General features: G+C 39.1%; 1 protein-coding gene and 1 non-coding gene across 4 annotated transcripts in view; one reads left to right on the top strand and one right to left on the bottom strand.

The window, feature by feature from the left end:
• NBAS (NBAS subunit of NRZ tethering complex) overlaps positions 1–23795 on the top strand; it is a 329610-nt gene that overhangs the window by 96550 nt on the left and 209265 nt on the right. For all 3 annotated transcript variants that reach the window (XM_078444965.2, XM_078444964.2, XM_078444966.2), the window contains one exon: positions 21993–22076. In XM_078444965.2, coding sequence (XP_078301091.2) covers positions 21993–22076 — 84 coding nt within the window. The remainder of the gene's footprint in view (positions 1–21992; positions 22077–23795) is intronic.
• LOC132672595 (U6 spliceosomal RNA) lies at positions 7687–7792 on the bottom strand. Its single transcript, XR_009607588.1, has one exon. It is a non-coding gene; the product is annotated as a U6 spliceosomal RNA (small nuclear RNA).

Here is a 23795-nt window from a genome sequence, read left to right as displayed (position 1 = left end):
TTGGAAGTCTGGTGGCAAGTGGTGTCGCCAGATGTGGACGGGGGCTTCCTAACGTAGTGTGTGATCCGAGGTTGCTGGTGACTGTCCGGGCGTCTCTGCACGCGTAGCCTGACATGGCTGGGTTCGGTTTTCTGTGTGCACCTAGTGTTTCTCGGGGATGAAATTTGGCATCGGCAAACGCAAAACTTGTGTTATGCCCAAGTTGTTCCCTCATATCTATCACTGGAACAAATTTGCATCTTCAAAACAGGATAGCAGAACCGACTGCACGATACTGCTAACTAAATGACAGATTTATTTGGCTATAATTAGTTTTTCTACTAATACGCTTTTTCTGTTTTCGAATCCAATCCAGGATACCACGTTGCATTAAGATTTCATTTGCTTTTAATATGTGGAAATAAACTTCGTTCAATATCTGTCAGTCAGGAAATTCTTTGACACATGTATTTGCTAGATAATGAAAATTGATATTCATATTTATATTCCTGGGTTATTTCCAGAATCAGGAAGGAAAGATTCCATTATTTAGTGTATTTGGGGATATTACTGTATTTAAACTATTTTAAAATTGTAAGTGGTAAAACTCTGTTGATGGAAGTAGACTATCCAGCTATCCGGCACACTACATTTGTCTCCTAGACGAGCTGTTACTGTGGTAACTTGGCAGTTAGTTTGCTTATAATTATCTGAGTTTTGTTAATTATTTGGCGATTGGAGGTTGGACCGCGAAAGTGTGCTATAACATGTGGATAGATTGTACTTGTGTGAACCATAAAAAATGTGTTGACGTTTCTAATTTCTTTTCTGAATTTGTGATTGTAAGAATTATTTGTTGACTTCTAATCATTGTCTGCCTTTAGTTCCACAGCAATTTATGTGACGTACCGTTAAGGCTAACATCCAAAGGGGCTGGCTAAAAGATGTGAAGTGATCAGCTATTTAGATCATCTAGGAGGTCAGCCGCATCCCATGTCAGTATATACCTGGCTATTTAGAAACTGCTCTTTTTCTAGAGCATAGAAATTGGAAACCACTTTCGCCTGCATTCCTTTGGAGCCACTTTGCAAAAACAGCATAAGTTGTACGAGCACCTAATGGGCAGAAGCATTCTTCCTGTGACCTGCAGACTATTCCCTTGCGAACCCTGAATCATTCCTGCTTTTCCTAGGCCTGAATCCCTTTCTGGTGCTCTCTGCCCCACTTGGTAACGCAGCATGATGATAGACCGATTGTGTTCTTCATTAGTCCGATTCAGAATGACTAGATCTGTCTTGCATTTGTAAATCGTATTTTGAGCTTTGCATATTTTTGGCTTTGTTAAGTGCAGGGACTTTTAAGACCATTTGACCATTATAAGGCTTTTGTTTTATTTTTCAAGAAAAAATTTTTAATTGTAAAAAAACATACAACATCAAATTTACCATTTTAACCATTTTTCAGCATACATTTCCATAGTAGGTCTGTTCACCTTGTTCAACCAATTTCCAGAACTCTTTTTACCCTCATGAAACTCTGCACCCGTTAAACAACTCTCATTTTCTGCCCAACCCAGCCCCTGACCACCAGCATTCTGCTCAGTGTCTGTGTGAAGTTGCTTACTCTTGGGTGCCTCATAAAAGTGGAGTCATGCAGTATTTGTCTTTTTATGATTCTTTTATTTCACTTAGCATAATATCCTCAAGGCATACTCCTATACTTTCAGTGAAATTAATATTACAATTAAATAGGGCTTAGAGTGGCTTGCCATCTCTGGGTCATGTTTCTGTTTATGCTGCGAAAGTACTTCTCAAACAAAGACTAGGATGAGGACGAACTAACTCTAGTTTGAGATGCAAGGTTACATTACCATTATTGCTGGACTTGCTGTGGAGAGCCTCTTCTCCATCTCTTGGTGATAAATAGGGTGTGCAAACTGAAGGGAACTTGGAATATATCTAAAATGTATCTAATATATCTTCTAACACTTGTGTTTGAATAGCCACACATGGAGCCTTTTTCTGTAATTACAATAACATAAAAATTAGGTCCTAAAATAGCAAAACATCAATATGCATTTTATTAAAATTCCAAGTAGGACAGATTTGATTTAGGTCAAATTGATTTGCCTTATAACTTAAATGATTAGTAATTTGTCCTTAAAGAGATCAGATGACATTATTTCCATTCTTCACAACTGAAAGATTAGGCAGAAGTTTACTTTTTTAAATTAATTAATTAATATTTAAAAATATTTATTTTTAATATACATCCAAGTTAGTTAGCATATAGTGCAATAATGATTTCAGGAGTAGAATCCAGTGATTCATCCTTTACATATAATGCCCAGTGCTCATCTCAAGAAGTGTCCTCCTTAATGCCCCATGCCCATTTAGCCCACCCACCGCCGATACCCCCTCTAGCAACCCTCAGTTTGTTCTCATTATCTAAGAGTCTCTTATGGTTTGTCCCCATTCCTGCTTTTATATTATTTTTGCTTCCCTTCCCTTATGTTCGTCTGTTTTGTATCTTAAATTCCACGTATGAGTGAAGTCATATGATACTTGTCTTTCTCTGACCAATTTGATAGTGACCATGATACGCTCTAGTTCCATCTACGTTGTTGCAAATGGCAAGATTTCATATGTATATATATACCACATCTTCTTTGTCCATTGATCTGTCAGTGGACATTTGGGCTCTTTCCATACTTCGGCTGTCATCGATAGCGCTGCTATGCACATTGGGGTGCATGTGCCCCTTCAAAACAGCACACCTGTAGTCTTTGGATAAATATCTCGTAGTGCAATTGCTGGGTCATAGGGTAGTTCTGTTTTTAATTACTTGAGGAACCTCCATACTGTTTTCCAGAGTGGCTGCACTAGTTTGCATTCCCACCAGCAGCGCAAAAGGATTCCTCTTTCTCCGCATCCTCGCCGACATCTGTCATTGCCTGAGTGGCTAATTTTAGCCATTCTGACTGGTGTGAGGTGGTATCTCATTGTGGTTTTGATTTGTATTTTCCTGATGATGAATGATGTTGAACATTTTCTCATGTGTCTCTTAACCATCTGGATGTCTTCTTTGGAAAAGTGTCTCTTCATGTCTTTTGCCCATTTCTTCACTGGATTATTTGTATTTTGGGTGTTGAGTTTGGTAAGTTCTTTATAGATTTTGGATACTAACCCTTTATCTGATATGTCATTTGCAAATATCTTCTCCCATTCTGTTGGTTGCCTTTTAGTTTTGCTGATTGTGTCCTTTGCTGTGCAGAAGCTTTTTATTTTGATGAAGTCCTAATAGTTCAATTTTGTTTTTGTTTCCCTTGTTGTGCAGAAGCTTTTTATCTTGATGAGGTCCTAATAGTTCATTTCTGCTTTTGTTTCCCTGGCCTCCGGAGACATGTTGAGTAAGATGTTGCTGCGGCTAAGGTCAAAGAAGTTTTTGCCTGTTTTCTCCTTTAGGATTTTGATGGCTTCCTGTCTTGAGTTTAGGACTTTCATCCATTTTGAGTTTATTTTTGTGTATGGTGTAAGAAAGTGGTCCAGGTTCATTTTTCTGCATATTTCTGTCCAGTTTTCCCAGCACCATTTGCTGAAGAGACTGTCTTTATTCCACTGGATATTCTTTCCTGCTTTGTCAAAGATTAGATGGCCAGAGGTTTGTGGGTCCATTTCTGGGTTCTCTGTTCTTTTCCATTGATCTGTCTGTTTTTGTGTCTTCACATAAAACTGTCTTCATAATTACAGCTTTGTAATACATCTTGAAGTCCAGAACTGGGATGCCTCCAGCTTTGGTTTTCTTTTTCAGGATTGCTTTGGCTTTTTGGGATCTTTTTTGGTTCCATACAAATTTTAGGATTGTTTGTTCTAGCTCTGTGAAGAATGTTGGTGTTATTTTGATAGGGATTGCATTGAATATGTAGATTGCTTTGGGTAGTATCGACATTTTAATAACATTTGTTCTTCCAATCTATGAGCATGGGGTATTTTTCCATTTTTTTTGTGTCGTCTTCAGTTTCTTTCATAAGTTTTCTATAGTTTTCAGCATATATATTTTTCACCTCTTTGGTTAGGTTTATTCCTAGGTATTTAATGGTTTTTGGTGCAATTGTAAATGGGATTGATTCCTTGATTTCTCTTTCGGCCACTTCATTATTGGTGTATAGAAACGCAACCAATATCTGTACATTGATTTTATGTCCTACAACTTTGCTGAATTCATGGATCAGTTCGAACAGTTTTTGGTGGAGTCTTTTGAGTTTTCCCCGTGGATTATTATGTCATCTGTGAAGAGTAAAAGTTTGACTTCTGCTTTGCTGATTTGGATGCTTTTTGTTGCTTGGTGTTGTCTGATTGGTGAGGCTAAGACTTCCAACACTATGTTGAATAACATTGTTGAGAGTGGACATCCCTGTCATGTTAGCGGTGGGTTTTTCATATATGGCTTTTATGATCTTGAGGTATGATCCTTCTATTTCTATTTTCTTGAGGGTTTTTATCAAGAAAGGATGCCATGTTTTGTCAAATGCTTTCTCTGCATCTATTGAGAGGATCATGTGGTTCTTATGCTTTCTTTTATTGATGTGATGTGTCACATTTTTTTGCGGATATTGAACCAGCCCTGCCAGGTATAAATCCCACTTGATTGTAGTGAATAATTCTTTTAATGTGTTGTTGAATCTGGTTGGCTAGTATGTTGCTGAGAATTTTTGCATCCGTGTTCATCAGGGAAGTTGGTCTATAGATCTCATTTTTAGTGGGGTCTTGGGTTTTGCAATCAAGGTAATGCTGTAATGCTGGCCTTGTAGAACGAGTTTGGACGTTTTCCTTCCATTTCTATTTTTTGGAATATCTTCAAAAGAGTAGGTGTTAACTCTTCTTTAAATGTTTGGTAGAATTCCCCTGGAAAGCCATCCAGCCCTGGATTCTTGTTTTTTGGGAGATTTTTGATTCCTCATTCAATTGCTTTACTGGTTATCCATCTGTTCAAATTTTCTGTTTCTTCCTGTTTCAGTTTTGGTAGTTTACATGTTTCTAGGACTTTGTCCATTTCTTCCAGATTGCCCAACTTATTGGCATATAATTGCTCATAATATTCTCTTATTATTGGAAGGAAAGCCTTCTTGGAAGAGGGAAGGTTTTCTCTAGATCTTATAAGTTGAGTGTGATTTTGATATTGGGAAGTTCAAAGAGGAAAGAGTCATCTGAATATTTAACATGAAGTTGTTTTACCTACCCAGTCTTTACCTGAGTCTTTACCTGTGTTATACTGTTTAGTCACAGGGTACAAAAGATGTTGCCAATTAATTTGTTAGTTGAAATGAATTAATGCAGAGGATTTCCAGTAAAACAATCAGGAATCTCTTTTTATGTTTTTATGTAGCTTGCTCTTGTTCATAAAGATTTATTTTTTCTCCTCTGAAATTTTTAAAAAGTGGTTTCTGTTGGTCATTCTGTTGGTCATTCCCACCATATTTTTGTTGTTGTAATGGAAATATTATCTAAACTGTAGCCTGGATGATGAAATAATTATGGAAAAAATTGGGGCATTGCATTCATTTGTTTGATTCTCAAGAGAAAAATAAAAGTGTTTCTTTTCCCTTTCACATTGAAAAGTTGATTAGTTACCTAATCAGAATTCAATTCCCGTATGTACAGTTTATTTCTGAACTGCTGTGAACAAAGAACAATACATTGGGTTGTATTTAGGCTTAGAATAAGTATCTGGTCTTCTGTGGTGACTGTCAGTACAGAAGAATATAGAGTCCTCTACAAATGTTGGATATGTTGGCACTTTCTGGATCCAAGGATAACTTGGCGTTTGGATCAGAAAGGAAAGGCTCGTCACCTCAACTGTCTGGGAATAGGGTCTGGGGCTGGAAGTGGGGCAATTGGTTTGCATGTCTCCTGGCACTGTGGGCACGTTAGATCTTGACTCCATTAGTTTTTGTCTTTCTGATTATTTAAAACCACAAAATGGATTTAGGACAATTTCCTTGATTAAGAAGGTAGAAGTGAATCTTATTTCAGAGGAATTTGTATGGGCCTTGGATAGTGTGTTGATACTTGTTGTGTATTTGGTACTCTGAGAAGTACTAAAGAAATAAAGGTGTACTGATTTGTTCATTTCCTGTTTGGAGCATGGGACTCTTTTTTTTTTTTTAATTTACAAACCAGTTTTACGTTTCACATGTAATTCTCACAGCATGTTTATGGGATAAGCAGAGAAGGGATTGCTATTCCTGCCTTCAGGCAGAAAATTTGAAAGGCATTAGTTGAAATATATGCTGAAATAGGGAATTATTTTAAAAATAATTTTAATTGCATTATCATTTTACATATGTATATGTAACATTGTCCAATGTTTTTAATATGGCTTAATACAGTTAAAGTTTCTGATTTATTTGAAATTAAGATCTTTTTGAGGGGGCACTTTTTTTTTTAAACTAATACATTCTCCTAAAAATCTGTTACTAAATTCAGCATTAGCTAGTGGTAATGATACTCTTTTCATGGAGATGAGATTTTTCTTTCATTATTCATTTTCCTCCAAAGTTTAAGTCTCCTGACCAATAATTCAGTACATGTGATCCTTAAGTAGATTATAACATCTTCTGAATGGTTGAATTACCTTAGGGAAATAGTCCCTATAATTCTTCTTGATCACACAATGTCTTTTCCAGTCAAGATTTCATTAATATGTAAATACTTGTCTGTAACAGCAGTGAATCTCTTTATCACACTATATTTAATTAACATATAAATAACCCTGTGAGACACTTTCCCAATTTCTGATATAGGCAAGCCTGTTTAAATATTGTATTTGTAATAAGAAAAATTCTATTAAGAATCAAATTCATATTTCATACACAAAGTGTATGCATTATTTTAAGAAATGTTTTGACCTCCATGTGTACTCCATTTTTAATCCTAAAAGTTTAGCTACTATTTGTAATGACTGTAGGAGAAAAACTCCATGACATATGTAAATGTTGGGATCACGTGACATGGCACTGACACGCATCAGTTTCTTCAGGTGTGGAATGGGGACTTTTTGGAGGTATTGTGATGAAGAGAGCTGTCGTCTGTCACTGTTGCTGGCATGTCCCTGGCGTTCAGCATACAGCAGTGGTTGTAGTAGCAGAGGATAAAGGAGTAACAGTGACAGCAGCCGTACCGGTGTTTTGGGTACATGTCGATAAGAATGTTAGTTATGGATATCTTTCAGCTTCTAGTGCACTGATGAATAAACAGAATGTGTATAACAGGGAGTATTCCTCCCTGATGACACTGATGCTGGGATTGCTCCTCTGGGACAGGACCCCTTATCCTGGTATCAGGTACCCGAGTTTCCAAATGATCACTCCAGAAGTTGCTTAGCGAACCTTATTTCCAATGCAGTTAAAGGTTTTAATTTCATTTTTGATTGAATGATACATACAGGAAAACGAACAAATCGTAAGTGCACAATTTGCTGGATATTTGGATGAGACCAAGAAAGATGTTATCATCATCTCTTACCCCCTCTCCTGTTACCATCTTGCAGTCCTCTCATCCGAGAGGACCGCTTGTCCTGACTCCTGACGTCACAGCCTAGTTTCATCTGTGAAAGAAACGGAGTGGCTTGTAAGCACTGTTCTCCCCTCTCAACAGAGATCCGATTTCTTCTTCTTCTTCTTTTTTTTTTTCTTTTTATATCTTGTTGGAAAAAACAGACCGCTTCATGAGTTTGGGCGTCATTCTTGTGAAGCGGCCATGCTGATCTTCTCTGTATCGTCCCGATTGCAGTATATGTGTCACAAAGCGAGCACCAGAGATGAGATTTCTGATGTCCTTCAGATTGAATACCTTTCTAATGCTGGATGTACATTGATATTTTCGTTCTTTTATATTTAAAGTGTGTTTCTTATGGACAGAATATACAGTTGACCCTTGAACAATGTGGGTGTTAGGGGCACTGACACCCCGTATGGTAAAAAAAAAAAAATCCACATTTAAATTTTGATTCCCTCCAAACTTAACTACTCATAGTCTACTGTTGAGTGGAGCACTTACCAATAACAAAAACAATCAATTAACACACATTGTATGTTGTCTATATTATATACTGTATTCTTATAATAGGGTAAGCTATGGAGAGAAAATGTTATTTTAAAAATCCTCAGAGAAAATAGTTATAGGACTAGATTGTATTTATCAGAAAAAATCTATATAAGTGTGCCCACGTAGTTTGAACCGGCGTTGTTCAAGGGTCGACTGTAATTGAATCTTGCTGTTTTATCTAATCGGGGAATCTCTGCCTTTTGATGGTCATGCTTTGGCTGTTTATATATAATGCATAGTTCAGTATGGTTCAGTTTAAAGCTAACACTTTGGTATCGGTTTACCACTTGTTCCATTTTTTCTTTGCTTGCCCTTTTCTCTTTTCCTGCCCATTTTAAGTTTATTTATTTATTTATTTTGTGATAGAGACAACCAGTGTGGAAGGGGCAGAGAGAGAGGGGGGGCAGAGGACCTGCAGCCAGCTCTGTGCTGACGGCAGAGACTCCGATGTGGGGCCCGAACTCCCGAACCGTGAAATCATGACCCGAGCTGAAGTCTGACGCTTAACCGACTGAGCCACCCAGGCACCCCTCCTGCTTTCTTTGGAACTGGTTCTTTTTAGAATTCCATTTAATCTCCCTTATTGGGTTATTAGCTATACTTTCTTTTTTGGTGATTGCTGTAGTGTTTACACTTCTGTAGTTATGATAGTCTACTGTCAAATAGTATAATAGAACTTCAAGTATAAGATGAGAACCTTACCACAGTATTTTTCCATTTTCTCCCTGCTGGCTTTTGAATAACTGTTGTCATATATTTAACTTTTATATATGTTATGAACTATACCTTTTTTATCATTTTTGCTTTAATGAGTAAAAATGGGGGCTCCTGGGTTCTTCAGTCAATTAAGCATTTGACTCTTGGTTTTGGCTCAGGTCATGATCTCATGATTCTTGGGTTGGAGCCCCACGTTGGGCTGTGTGCTGCCAATGTGGCGCGTGCTTGGGATTCTCTGTCACTCTCTCTCTCTGCTCCTCCCTCTCCTCTTTCTCTCTTTCTTTCTCTCTTTCTCTGTCTCTCAAAATAAATGGATAAATTAAAAAAAAAAAAAACAACTAAGGGGTGCCTGGGTGGCTCAGTTGGTTAAGCGTCTGACTTCAGTTCCGGTCATGATATTGAGGTTCATGAGCTCGAGCTCCACGTCGGGCTCTGTGCTGACAGCTCAGAGCCTGGAGCTTGCTTGGGATTCTGTGTCTCCCTCTCTCTTTGCCCCTGCCCTGCTAGCATGCTTGCTCACTCACTGTCTCTCAAAGATAAACATTAAGAAATAAAATAAGAATGAAATATAAAAAATTAAAAATGTGTTTTATATTTGCACATGTATTTACTGTTCTGCTGCTCTTCGTTGCTTTTAGTAGATCCAAATTTCTATCTGGTATCAATTTTGTTCGGTCTGAAAGACTCTGTTTGGCATCTCTTGCAGGGCTAATCTGCCAGTGATGCGTTCTCGGCTTTTGTATGCCCAAGGAAGTCTTTCTTTTGCCTTTGTTTTGGAAAATGCTTTTGCTGGGTGTGGGATTCGAGGCTGTCACTTTTCTCCTGTTAGTCTTTCAAGGGTTTCCTTGCACTGTCATCTCCCGTTGTCCTTCATGAGGTCGGTTGTCATTCTTAATTGTGCATTTTTACAGCAGGGGTCTTATTTTCTTTGGATGCTTTTAAGATTTTCTTCATAACTCGTTTTGAGCTGTTTGATTATGATGCTCCTTGACGTGGTTTTCATCGTGTTTATTCTCATTGCTCCTGATTGAGTTTTCTTGGATCTACACCCAATTTAGGAGTTACGTGCTTAGTACTTCTTCAGATACTGTTTCTCACTCCACCTCCCCTCCTTAAAACACACCCTCTTTTCTGGGCCACCACTTCCATGTGTGCTGGCCACTTGATCTTGTCTTACAATTCATTTTTTTTTTTTTCGGTGTTTTTCTGCATGTCATTTTGAATAGTTTCTATTACTATGTCTTTGTAAATAGGTTGCTTCTGCAATGTCTGCTATTAATGCTATCAGTGCGTTTTTCATCTCTGCTGCTGAATTTTCATTCCTTGGAGTATGATTTGGATTTTTAAAAAATTCTCTATGTCTACCGCATGGTATATTGGTGTTTTAAATAAATTGGTAATTGTTCTGGTTACAGGCCATAATTTCCTGCTTTTTTACATATCTGGCATTTTTGATTGGATGCTGGACATGTGGGTTTGTTCATCTCACTAGTTGAGTTCCTATCCCAGTTGTTATGGAACATACTTTGTCCTTTCCCATAATGCACTTTTATTTAGTCACACTGTGTGTGTGTGCTCTAAAGTTAGCTTCTCTGTGAAGTTGGTCCAAAAGGATTTCTTAATTTACAGTGGGTTAAATTAATCTGTAATGGGTTTCCTTAATCTGAAAATTATAGAAAATGACCTAGCAATACAGGTATAGGGCTATTTATTTGATATTTTTTGTTAGTGAATAACTTGGAGCCTGTTTTTATTCCAGGGTCAACTCCCTTGCCTCTTCCTGTACTTCTTGTTTCCGATTGGGTGAATGAGTGCTTATTAAGTAGTAGGAATCTATATTGAAAAATATAAGACCGGGGCTGCTGGGTGGCTCAGTCAGTTAAGCCACCAACTCTTGATTTCGGCTCAGGTAACGGTCTTGGCAGTTTGTGGGTTCAAGCCCCGCATTGGGCTCCGTGCTGACAACACGCGGAGCATGCTTGGGATTTTCTCCCTCTCCTCTCTCTCTGCGCCTCCCTCGCTCTCACTTGCTCACTTGCTCTCTCAAAATAAATAAATAAGGGGCGCCTGGGTGGCTCAGTCGGTTGAGCGTCCGACTTCGGCTCAGGTCATGATCTCGCAGTCCGTGGGTTCAAGCCCTGCGTCGGGCTCTGTGCTGACAGCTCGGAGCCTGGAGCCTGTTTCAGATTCTGTGTGTCTCCCTCTTTCTCTGACCCTCCCCTGTTCATGCTCTCTCTCTGTCTCAAAAATAAATAAATGTTAAAAAAAATAAAAAAATAAAATAAATAAATAAAACTTAAAAAAGAAATGCCATTTCCTCCGAATTCTCCAACACGTTGCTTTCTTTCTCTTCCTACAATCTCTAGTTTAACTTTGAACTTCATCAGCAGTAGAGATGTATTAGAATTACTTGCACTACAGTACCTGGACCATTGTCTTCTAACCACAGCCTGTGCAATTGACACGAGAGCCTCTCCCTCTTCATTTCTGGGGTTTTCATTTCTTTAGATGCGACTGTAAATCAGTCTGCAGTGTAATTTGGCCTAGACCCAAAGAACTCATGATGGAAAGGCTGTGGATAGACAGATGTACAGCAATATCTTAAGGCAAACCACCTTTGTGCTTCTTTGTCTAAAGCTTAGGACATTTCACATCTCTGTGCTTATGCGTACTCCTACACATAGGCCCAGAGTCACCTGCAATTTATAGTATTACAGTGTTCCTGAGGGCACGATATACAATAGGAATTTGTACAGTCCATTGCAGAAATCTTAAATCAGAAACATTTGAAAGAACACTAAAGTACATTGTTTAAATCTTTAGCCACAGAGCAAGCATAATGATCTTAAGCTGTAAATACCCCTGTAGTTCAGTGGTTGTTTTTGTTTACTTATTTATTCAAATTCGTCCATTGGTCCTTCAGTTTGTCCATCTATCCATCCATTAAGTATTTAGTGAGCTTTCAGTGAATGCCAAGTATTGTACTAAGAATATAAAAATGACTAACACTTGGAAAGAACTTATAGTTTAGTGAAGGAGCAAGACACAAGTAAATAATTGTGCATATCTTACTTATGATGAGGCTATATCTCGATAAACCCATTGCTGAAAATACTAAGTCAAAAATGCATTTAATACACCTAACCTACTGAACATCATAGCTCACATTAGCCTTCCTTAAGCATGTTCATAACACTTAATGCTAGCCTCCAATTGAGCAGAATCATCTAACACAGGACTGTCTTATAATAAAGTGGTGAGCCTCCTCATGTAATTTATTGACTACCGTACTGAAAGTGAAAAACAGAATGGTCACATGATTACAGAAGGGTTGTAACTAAATTGGTGGTTTATCCTCCGTGATCGCTTGGTGGACTGGGAGCTATGGCTCCCTGCCGCCATCCAGGATCGTGAGAGAGGACCATTACCGCATGACCCTAGCCCAGGAAAAGACCCGACTTCAAAATCCAAAGTACAGCTTCTACCAAGTGCATATCCCTTTCACACCATCGTAAAGTAAAATAATTATAAATTGAACCATTCCAAGTGGAACCATCTATCTGTAATTCTGTGCAATGACAGCAGTAACGGGAATACATACAAAGCTTAGTCTTACGGAAGAAAGTCAGGGAGGCTTGATCTGGGAACATCACAGAAGGTTTCAGTTTTTTTTCTGTTCTAATGATCACTGCATTGATTGGCCCAATTAAAGACAACATTGTAAATATGCATTCCGTGGATCAAGACTACTTTTCTATCCATTCAGATCAGGTTAAAGTGCTGAATTTATAATTTTTATGAGTCTTTAAATATCAATCTACATTTTTTTCTTCCTGTTGCCACTGTATACAACTTGGCTTCCGAAGTGTAAATTTTTCTTTTTTTTTTTTTTTTTGAAGAGTTTTTCAAGAGTTAGAGTAACACAGTGCTTCCCTTGTGAAGCATTGCTAATTGCTTGATTGAATCACTTTGCTGAGATTTTTCTGTAAGTGAGGTACTGAGGGTGTAAAGTGCCCCTACCCTGAAACCCATGTGTACAGATAATCTGAGTAGCAGTGAGGTGTATGCTGTAAAGGAATCAGTCCTAGCTATGTCGTCTTAATTGACTTTTATAGATTTCATTTATTGGTCAGATTAATTTTTTTCCTTTTTTAAGTTGAAATATAGTTGACACACGCTGTGGGTCAGATTAGTTTCAATGTCAAATTAGTTTCACAACATAGTGATTTGACACATTTATACATTATGCTGTGCTCACTGCAGTGTGCTTATCGTCTGTCCCCATACAGCACTGTTACAATACCATGGACTATATTCCCTGTGCTGTGCCTTTATTCCCGTGACTGATTCATTCCGCATCTGGAAGTCTGGATCTCCTACTCCCCTTCACCCATTTTGCCCATCCCCCACCCACCTCCCCTCTGGTAGCCATCAATTCTCTGTATTTATGGGTCTGTTTCTACTTTTCCTTTGTGTATTCATTTGTTTTGTTTTTCAGATTCCACATATAAGTGAAATCATATGGCATTTATCTTTCTCCGTCTCACTTACTTCACTGAGCACAAAACCCTCTAGGCCCATCCGTGCTGTCACAAATGTCAAGATCTCAACCTTTTTTAATGGCTGAGTAATATTTATGTGTGTGTGTGTGTGTGTGTGTGTGTGTGTGTGTGTGTACAGTCTTCTTTATCCGTTTATCTATTGATGGACCCTTGGGTTGCTTCTGTATCTTAGCTATTGTAAATAATGCTGCAGTAAGCATAAGGGTGCACATATCCTTTCAAATTAGTGTTTTCATTTTCTTTGTGTAAATTTGCAGTAATGGAATTACCGGATCATATAGTTTTGAGGAACCTCCGTAGTGTAATCCACATTGACTACGCCTGATTTGCATTCCCACCAACAGTGCATGAAGAAGGGTCTTTTTTCTCCCCATCCTTGCCAACACTTGTTATTGCTTGTCTTTTTGAGTCTAGCCATTCTGACACATGTAAGGTGATATCTCATTGTGGTTTTGATTTGCATATCCCTGATGATTAGTGATATCGAGCAATTTTTCATGTGGTTCAGACTGAGCTTTGTATCTTGACTAAATCTTACCTTTCCAGTTCTTAAGGGTTTTTGTTGTTGTTGTTGTTGTTGTTTGTTTTTGAGAGCTCCGATTTTAGAATTAAGATAACATCACTGGATCCGTTCCTACTGATAAATCATTTATGCATTCTCTCAGTAAGTCAGTGAAGATTTTTGAGTCCATGTAGTTTACTTTTCTGCAAATTTATAATTGTAATATGTAGCTTATGGGGTGTTTGAGGAGGAAATGAAATAATGCGTTTATAAATTATTATTCGTGTAATACTATGCCTATATTACTACTAGGAGTTGTGATGGATGCGAAGGAGTACTTACAAGAATGGGATATTTACATTAAAATTTTTTTAATTTATTTTTGAGAGAGTGAGTGAGTGGGGGAGGGGCAGAGAGAGAGAGGGAGACAAAGAGGACCTGAAGCCGGCTCTGCACTGACAGCAGACAGCCCATTGTGGGGCACGAACTTGGAAACTGTGAGACCACGACCTGAGCTGAAGTCGGACACTTAACTGACTGAGCCACCCGGGGTTCCCCTGGAATATTTACTTTTAATGGGGAAACAAAATATATACTAGGAACTTAAGAACATAATAGAGAAGTACTCCAGGAAAATCAGAGAAGAAGGTACCACTTGTATATTATCATAAGGTTAAATAGGAGTAAATGCCAGATGAATTGTCTAGTTATTAATAGTGAGAATTTAGGAAGAAAGCAATCTGGCCTGGGATGGTCCGAGAACATCCGTGAGAGGCGGGGATTTGAGCTGGAACAGGTGGGAGTCAGATGGGTAGGATATCCTAGTGCATGAGAACGCAGGCTCTGGAACCAGGCTGTTGGGTTCAAATCCAGCTGCAACTGTTAGTTGTGTGACTTTGCACCTTAGTAAACATCTCTTTGCCACTGTTTTCTCTCCTGTAAAAGGGCAAAGATAATGTCTGTCTCTCGAGACTGTTGACTTCATGTATTCATGAATATGTATAATTGCTTAGAACTTTGTATTTGTGCTCATACATAGTAAGCATTATGTCTGAAATGTCCATTCAATGTAGGTCTAGAGGTAGGACTATGCACGATCTTGAAGGGTGTCAGTGGGGAAATTACACTTCCTGTGGCTTGGGATCTGCACAGGCATTATTTTGCCACTTTATTTGGTTATATGAATAAAAGGAAGATAAAAAAATTTTTTTCCTCTCTAATCCTTTTGTTCAAAGTCTCTTAGCACCAAAACCTTACAAAGGTCAGAGCTTGTAATATACGGTGATACAATTCATAAACATTTTGGTACATTTCTTTAGTTTTGTAGTTGATAAATTCAGATGTCATATACTTCTATCTTTGTCCTGGAAGGTTTTTCTGGTTTAATTAATAGACCAAAGGAGATTTGTCAGGGTCTTGTTATCTTCAAGTAATGTGAAAGGAGAGTTTTGCTTTTATTCTCTCTACTGGTTTTATGTCAGTCTAAGTAACAGAACAGGGAGTGAAATTGGATTTCTCTTGTGTTACTTCCCTGATGGTAGTTGACATGTGTAGTTTTGGGCCTCCCCGGGATGAGGATCGTCCTCATCGATCCTTAGTTGGCTCTTAGACCTCAGATCTTTCGGTATCATCACATGTGATACAGGTTCTCCCCTTACTGCATGAAATCCTGGCAGTGCTGAAACTATAGTTGAGTTTATGCTACAAATGAAAGTCATAACTTACCAGTTTTAGGTTGAGCACTTATTTCCGATAGGTGCAATATTATAAATATAAATATGAAAATCATCATAAAAATAAAAAAATAGAAACATTTATAAATATTGGTTGTGTGTAGCACCAAATGCTGAATGTAAAAATTACTACATAAATGTTTTGTTTGGGGGATTTTTTTTTTTTAATGTTGTCTGTTTTAGCTTATTCTTAGTGAAATATATGCCATTGAAGTTGGGTTTGAGAATGCCTTTTTTTCTCCTGGTAACTTTCCTTATAGCAAACATAAGTATTCGTTGTTCGGGGACCTTGAGTGCCTCTTCCTCAAAATCAGGGCCCTCTGTCCAAGGGACAGGTGACGGAGGTGGTGGTGTAGGGGATAGTTTTCCTATCACTGACCTCTCTCTTCTGTCGCCCCTTGTTTTATTGACAGCAAACATCTCTGTGAAGAGTAGCCTTTTTTTTTTTTTAACGTTTATTGATTTTTGAGACAGAGAGAGACAGAGCATGAACGGGGGAGGGTCAGAGAGAGAGAGACACAGAATCTGAAACAGGCTCCAGGCTCTGAGCTGTCAGCACAGAGCCCGACACTGGGCTCGAACTCACGGACCGCGAAATCATGACCTGAGCCGAAGTCGGCCGCTTAACCGACCGAGCCACCCAGGCGCCCCAAGAGTAGCCTTTCTTAACCTTTCTGACAGTTTCTTCCTTTGGAGTTTGTGGCTTTCCCTTAAGTGTCAGTGATTTTACAGACCAGTTCTCCTCAGAAATAATCAAGCCACCCTTTGCCTGTGGTAAAAAATTTATCTTCAAACTTTGCGTTAAGCATTTGGGAGAGAGATGATGCCTTGTGGATATTGTTGCTTATTTCTGCCTCACCGATCAGCTCATCACTTCTTATCACTGCGCATTGCGTTGGCCAGGTGCCATCTATTGAGGCCGGTGTCCGCAGACTTTATTGCACTTGTTAGGTATTTGTCAGTATAATCATTGATGTTATTTATGTGGTGTTACTACTCACCATCAGGTAGATCTTGAAACGTCACCCAGTTACATAGATCTTGTACTTCACTGCCCATGAAAACCTTGCTGGTGTTGGGAATAATGATGCTTTTTATAATGGTTGGACACTTTTTATATACCAGGTACTACTCTAAAGTCTCTAGATGTACTAATTTGATTCTTCCCAAATCCAAATGAGTCTAATACTATTATTCTATTTCACTCATGGGGAAATTGAGGCACAGGCAGGTTGAATAACTTGATCAAGACCTCACAGCTGTGCAGGGTGGCGTTCTGTCACAGAGGTTAGACTTTGGAGAGCATTCTCCTAATTATAATGGATTAGAGTTCAAGAATGTTTGTCTAGTTTTGTCTTCATTTGGGGCAGATAATATTACAGTGTTTAACAAATAGAGTACACAGGTGGGTCCCAGGGATATACCTGGTGGGGACAGGAGGAGAGTCCAAGTCCTGGAGTGGTGGTGTTTTCACTGTGGTCTCTCTCACACATTGCTAACATCCAAGAATACTGGGAAGTTTCAAGATAGCTCTTTAATCTGCTGGATCTTCTAAGTCATTTATTAATGAAACTGAATCCTGTTGTTCCAGAGAAGAACTCTGAATGATGCCTTTAGATAGCATTTTTGCAACTTGGCATTCTGAATGATAACTAGCTTTTTAATTGGTTTCCCATTGAGTTTCAGACCAGTTTGATTTGTTCAGTGATGGTAACCACAGAGTAGTTATATATGTGGGCTCAAATTATTATTTTTTGTCCTTTATTTACCAGAACATTTTCTTCTGTGCTAAATAATAGAAATAAATTTAACTCCACATATTAAAACCATTGCATAAAAGGTAGCAATTAGTAGTAACATGCAGTCTATTTATCCTTTTGTTTCCAAGTCATGGAATACAAACAAAAGAACTTTTTGTAAGTTTATTCTTCATAAAATTTCTTTGAAATAAAACATTTATATTTAGTGTGGGAAATCACTGGTGAGAGAATAGTCGGACATAATAGAACTTGCAATACTCATTCCTTTCCTGCTGACAAATAAATGTTACCTTCAGATGAAACCAGCATGTTTATTGTTTGGAATAAAACAATGAGCCGAGTTCTCATATAAAGAATCTTAAAATTAAGCAGCCATTACTTTGTAAAGAGGTCGTTTAAGTTTACCACAGTCTTCCTTTTTTTAGTGGGGGATGATACATGTTAGGTTTTAAGATGTCTTAGGCCAAGTGGAAACAATAAAAGACCAAGATGAAATCAAGTGTATGTACACGTTCTGTGTTGATGGGACTTGAGATTTAAAGTGTAACTTTTGCAAGTCACTCAACTTCCTACAACTGTTTTCTGGGTTTTCTTGAACCACAGTGTCACCAACCCCATTTACAGATTGATTCACATGATTCCTATCTTCAGTGTGAACAGAATTAATGAAATGCTATTGCTCCACTTACTTTATGAAAGAATAAGTAGCTAAAACTTGGGCATGTTAACAAAAGTAATGGTATAAGCAGTTATTTTCAAGTGTGAAGAATGGTGAGATTTAGAGAAATAGGTATTCTGAAGTTTTCTACCCCCCCCCCCCCCCCCCGCCGCCCTAGAACACGACATGTCCAGCCAGCTGCCTAGATGAGATGTGAGCCGTCACTGGCATGGCTCGCTGTGTCATCAGGGTCGTGGGCTCTACAGGAAAGCATTCGTGTTCTCCCTCGCAGCTCTGCAGACTCCATACACACATAAACACACACAAACACACACACTTTCGTGGCATATCTATGTTTATGACTGGATTGTGCCCCTTCATTGCTTTATTCCAATTTTGAATTTCTGTGATACTCAAGAGAGCACTTTCATGAAAGAATTGACTATAGATGAGATACAGTCCTCACTTAAGAAATCTTTGTGCTGTTATTGAATAATTCATTTGACATATTATTTTAGAGCCTGCTAAATGCCAGGCACTATTTTAGTTATTGAGGCAGTGGACAAAATAAACAAACGTTCTGCCCTCAAGAAATTTATATTCTGGTTGAGGAGGAGATCTTGTCTCTGAAATGCTGTTTTTTGAAGCAGGATAAAGAACTTAGAGTATTTTTATAGCAAGCATGTTAAACTCCTAAAATTTGTTTTAAAATAACTTGGTTTGTTGAAACATTCTGTAAGGAAATGAGAGAGTAGAAGGAAGGTTTTTGCGTTTTGTTTTTACATAAGTGTTGGTGATCAGACCTAAGGTCTAGCCGTATTTGGTAGAAGCTAGCTTTATCATATCAGTAATCTACTCGTATTGAGTTTGGTTTTATTTTGTAGTTTAAATATGCATACAACTGGTCCTTACTGGGTTGTCTAAAGTTAAATTTCGGGAAGGCTCAAATGACCCCTACCTGCCACCTACAGATCTTGCCTGGTGACTCATAGGTGTGGAGCAAGGCAGTGGTGACAAGAGAATGGATTTGTGGCTGGGGGCTACACTGGAGCCCCTGGGCCCTTTCTACAGGTAGTCTAGTGTGCGAGCTGGAAGTCCGTCCACATTTGGGGTTCTGATTGTCATTTACTAGTTTTATGAGGACGGACAAGTTAAGCCAGGCCTCAGTTTTCCCACTGTGACATGAGGAAGATCATATCACCAACTACAGTAGATTGGCGGGACTAAATGAGGGTTGTGTGTGAAATGCATTTCATCCTGTCTAGTCCATAGTTAGAGCTCGATGAATGTTGCCGATCATCGGGGGTATGCTAACAGTAGTACGAGTAGTGCTGTTACCGTGTCGGTGGTGATCAGCACATTTAGAAACCTTCGGTTGTGCTCTTCCTTGAAAATGCAGCAAAAATGCTTTAGTAACTCAGGACTCTTCAGGATGACTTTTTGGAGTGCACCTCAGAGCTGGAACTTGCCTTTAATACGTGTTTTGATAAAAATAGGTATGTTTTCATACCCATTTCTGTTCAGTGAAGCTTCACAAAGTTTTATAGCTTTCTAGTCTTTACCAAATGAATTATTATTTTGCTGAGGGGGCCCACGCCACTATTAATCATTTTAGTAATAACCCTTGTATCTAATATGCACTTTGTATAGAAAGTACAAATCTCAACTTGTGATACATTTTTTCTAAAATTCTTTGAGAAAGCATTTTGTGTAGCTATGGAACCGTGTCTGCTTTAATTAGAAAAGGCGGTAATCGTTTGTTCGTTTTTTTTCCCCCTTGTTCCTCAGTTCACTGCTACAATTTATTCTTCTGTTGGAAGAGTGAACATCGTCATCATTGTTGTATCCCCATGTTCTCTTTTGCTTTCCATTTCAGTAGCCTGTGGTAAAGTATTAGCTATCGACATGGAAGGAAATAAAATAGTTTTTTATTGGGTGACAAATAGTGTGATTGTGGCATCCATGCTAAATAATCATCTGTGTGATGCAGAAATTTAAGAAACGAACTCAGATACCTTCAAAAATGTATCTGGTACACAGTATGCAAGATCTGTACACGCTAGCTACAAAGCGGGTAAAATACTGTTTAAAAAATATAGTAACGTACATTTCTTTTGGTCTGTATCTAGAGGGGAGTTTTGACTTTGGATAATTTGCACCAGTAATAACTTGATGGGAATGCTGTTGATCAATGCACAACACTGCCCGTTCTCAGACCTTTTGGCTTCCCTCTTCTACTTGAAACCATCCCACGGGCTTGTCCAGAGGACTAGTCCCTCCATTTACATAGTATTCAAATGTTTACAAAGTATTTCTTGTGCAAGGCATGCCACATTACCTAGTAAGAGAGGAAGGTACAAAATACAACCTGATATCAGGAAGTGCAGTCCTTTCTCTGGGGCTATGATAAATTTTAGAAAATTGCTACCATGAATACTCAGAAGTAGAGAAAATGTTTTGTTGAACTATAAAGCAGAGCAATTGAAATTTGTTCTTACAATTTTTGTCTTCTTGGGGAAGGAGCTTGGGTGGCTCAGTTGGTTAGGCATCTGACTCTTGGTTTCGGCTCAGGTCATGATCTCACACAGTTTGTGGGATTGAGCTGCAGGTCAGGCTCTGCACTGACCGCGTGGAGCCTGCTTGGGTTTCTCATTCTCTCTCTCTCTCTTTTTTTTCTCTTGCTCTGTCCCAACCATGCTCTTGTGTGTTTGTTCTCTTTCTCCCAAGATAAGTAAACATTTAAAAAAATTGTCTTAATTCCAGATGTTTCAGTTGGCATGGGCTTATGGACTATTAGGGCCCAAAGGGACCTTCGAGCTCGCGTTTGGAGCGCTTCGCTTTCGAAAGGCCTGTGCCGAGGACCGCACGGCTCGCTGAGACGCTGCCAGCCTTCAGTCTCCCGGGCTTCCCGATGCGCGTGTTGCTCTGCTCTGTTCCCGCACCCTACTGTCTTTACCTCGCTTTTCTGTCTAAATTTATTCCTAATTCCATCCAATCAGGCCTTATTTTTGCCTTTTTTAGTTCTCCTGCTATCATCTTTTGCTGATACACTTTCTTTCCACTTCTATCGAGAAATAAATGACATACATTCCTTAGAAGTTGAGGGTCCACAGCGCGATGGTTCGATTTACATACATTGTGAAGTGATTATCGCTCTAGGTTCAGCTAACATCCATCACCTCCTATAGGTAAAGTAGGAAAGACGAGAAAGAAGAAAATGTTTCTCCTTGTGACGAGCACTCGGGATTTACTCGGGATATATTTCCCCATATATCCTGCAGCAGGGTGAACTCTCTCATCATGTTATACCCTCCATCCCTAGTGCTGTTTTCCTGGAAATCTGCATCTTTTAGCATTGAGTGTTATTTTTAACCTGCAAAATCATTTCTTCCCTCAATATTTACCTCCCTCCAGGTCTGTACTGTCAAATACGGTAGCCACCATTTAAATTTAAATTAAATTTTATGTGGCTATTTAAATTTTAATTAGCACTATTTAAAATTAAATAAAGTTCTCTTAGCCATGTTTCAAGTGCTTAATACATGTGCATGTAGCTACTGGTTACTATGTTGGATAGCGTAGTTACAGAACATTCCTACGATCACGAGAAGTTAGACTAAGCCTTTCGAGGGCATGGGAACATGTATGTTTACATTAAGAACGTACAACACTGGCTCTTGATGAAAGCTTTGACATGGGTGAATGAGCATATACCTGCGTTGTCCTTCAGTTCCTTGCCAATTTTTTTGTTTTGAATTATCCTTTTCTTCTTGAACCATTTTCTGATGCAAGAGAGATCGACCATTTGGTATTTTCCACTTACGTATTGTATGTAGCCTGTATTGCGTTTGACTTACTATGTCATAAACGGGAGTGGAGGTTTAAGGTTGTGGAGAAACTTTTTGCATCATGCTCCTTGTGTAGCCAGTCACTGAGGTAATGTGTATTTCAAATCCTTTCTTTTTTTTCATGTAAGTTACAACGGAGACTCCTTGGTGCTCATTCCCTGGCGTGAACACAAACACCGGGAGAAAGATTGGTGTGAGGAGCCGGAGCGCAGGTAAAGGGTGCGCTGGCGCGGGGGACCTCCGTTCCTCTGGGACGGGCGCGCAGAGGGCCTGTGGACGTGCATGTGGTCAGCGATCACCTACTTGACGGTGGTCCCTGATGTAGGCAGTTCAGGTGCGGTTGTTTTAAACACTTGGCTTGATTTTACTCCATTATGTGACAGGTTGTTTTTTTTTAATTTTTTTAAATTTTTTTATTTAGTTTTGAGAGAGAGAGAGAGAGAGAGAGAGTATGAGAGGGGGAGGGGCAGAGAGCGAGGGAGACGCAGAATCCAAAACAGGCTCCAGGCTCCGAGCTGTCAGCACAGAGCCCGACGCGGGGCTCGAACCCACGGACCGCGAGATCGTGACCTGAGCCGAAGTCGGACACCCGACCGGCTGAGCCACCCAGGCAGCCCTATGTTACAGGTATTTTTTAATGGAAGAATATTAAATTCTACAAAGTAAATATTCTAAACAAATGATCCTTATATAGCAGCTCTTTTCATTTTAAAGTATTCCTTTAATTTCGTTCTTGATTCAATTTGCATTTTTATTTTTGTGAGACTTAACCTTAGAAAGCCTGAGAATGTGGAGGCATCAACTACTGGTGAAGGGGTGGGAGAGGAGGTTTGGGGCTGAAATCAGTTGAATTCCCTTAGTCCTCACTCCTCAAGGTCAGGAAAATGTTCTGTCACCATCTAGCCTTCTGTATTTCCCCTGCATGAAATCAGATGTTTATTTTTTGGATTCATGAATTAAGGCAGAGAACCTCCAGGATGATCCAGAAATCCTCCAGCTGCCTGGGCATTAGGCACAGCGCAGGGTGGGGGTGGAGTGCTGGGGTTGAAATTCTGAGCGTTCAGTGAAAATCTATGTCTGAATGTTGGAGCCTAGGGGTACCCGCCCCCTCCGAGCTCCTAGAGTGCAGGCATATTCCCCAAGTAGAAGTTGGGAGAGTTCTTTTCTAGAGAAATGGAATCGTGTCTGAGAAGAGGCCTCCAGGTATTGAGATATTAGTCCCAGAAGATCAGTGCATTACCTGGTCACAGCGAAGCCAGCAAAAGAACGAGTCCTGTCAGCACACTGAGCTTCCCGGACGTTTGAGGGTTGGCGTCAGTGGGCAGGACAGACAGGAAAGGCAAAGCCAACAGAAGGGGGAACTGGAAGTCAGAGACCACACAAAAAGAAAACTTCAAAAATTATAATTAATGTTGCCCATGAGATAGGATACTGTAGTTGTGAAATAACAAAAGGATTTTATAAAACAGGGACAGAGAACTAAGAGCACTTTGGGAAATAAAAAAATAAGATAGTTGGTGTCTAACAATTAGGAGAGTTGAAAGATAAAAGCAAAGAATTTTCCCAGAAAGTAGAATAAAACTATTATAGAGCTAGATAATAAGCAAGCAAAGATAAAAACAAGCTTAATATTCAAATTACAGGCATTCTAGAAAGAGATGACATATCATAGAAGGGAAGAAATAAGAAATATTTCAAGTCTAGTATTTAGAATTGAAGGCTATGAGTTTTCACACTGAAATGCCCACTACACTAAAGCATACCATCATGACCTTCCCAAATATCAGGGGCACAGTCTACCAGAGAGGAAAACATATTCCATAAAAGGAAGTTTGAATTAGAATGACCTCAGACATCTCCAGAACAGCACTAGGAGCTAGAAGAAAAACTTTTGCTGGAACATATTTTTTGATCGGGAATCCTGATGCAGC

Source organism: Panthera onca, chromosome A3 (assembly GCF_046562875.1).
Source record: "Panthera onca isolate mPanOnc1 chromosome A3, mPanOnc1 haplotype 2, whole genome shotgun sequence".
NCBI classification, from domain to species: domain Eukaryota; kingdom Metazoa; phylum Chordata; class Mammalia; order Carnivora; family Felidae; genus Panthera; species Panthera onca.
The sequence above is the reverse complement of the archived record's forward strand: the minus strand, read 5'-3'. Positions and strand labels throughout refer to the sequence as shown.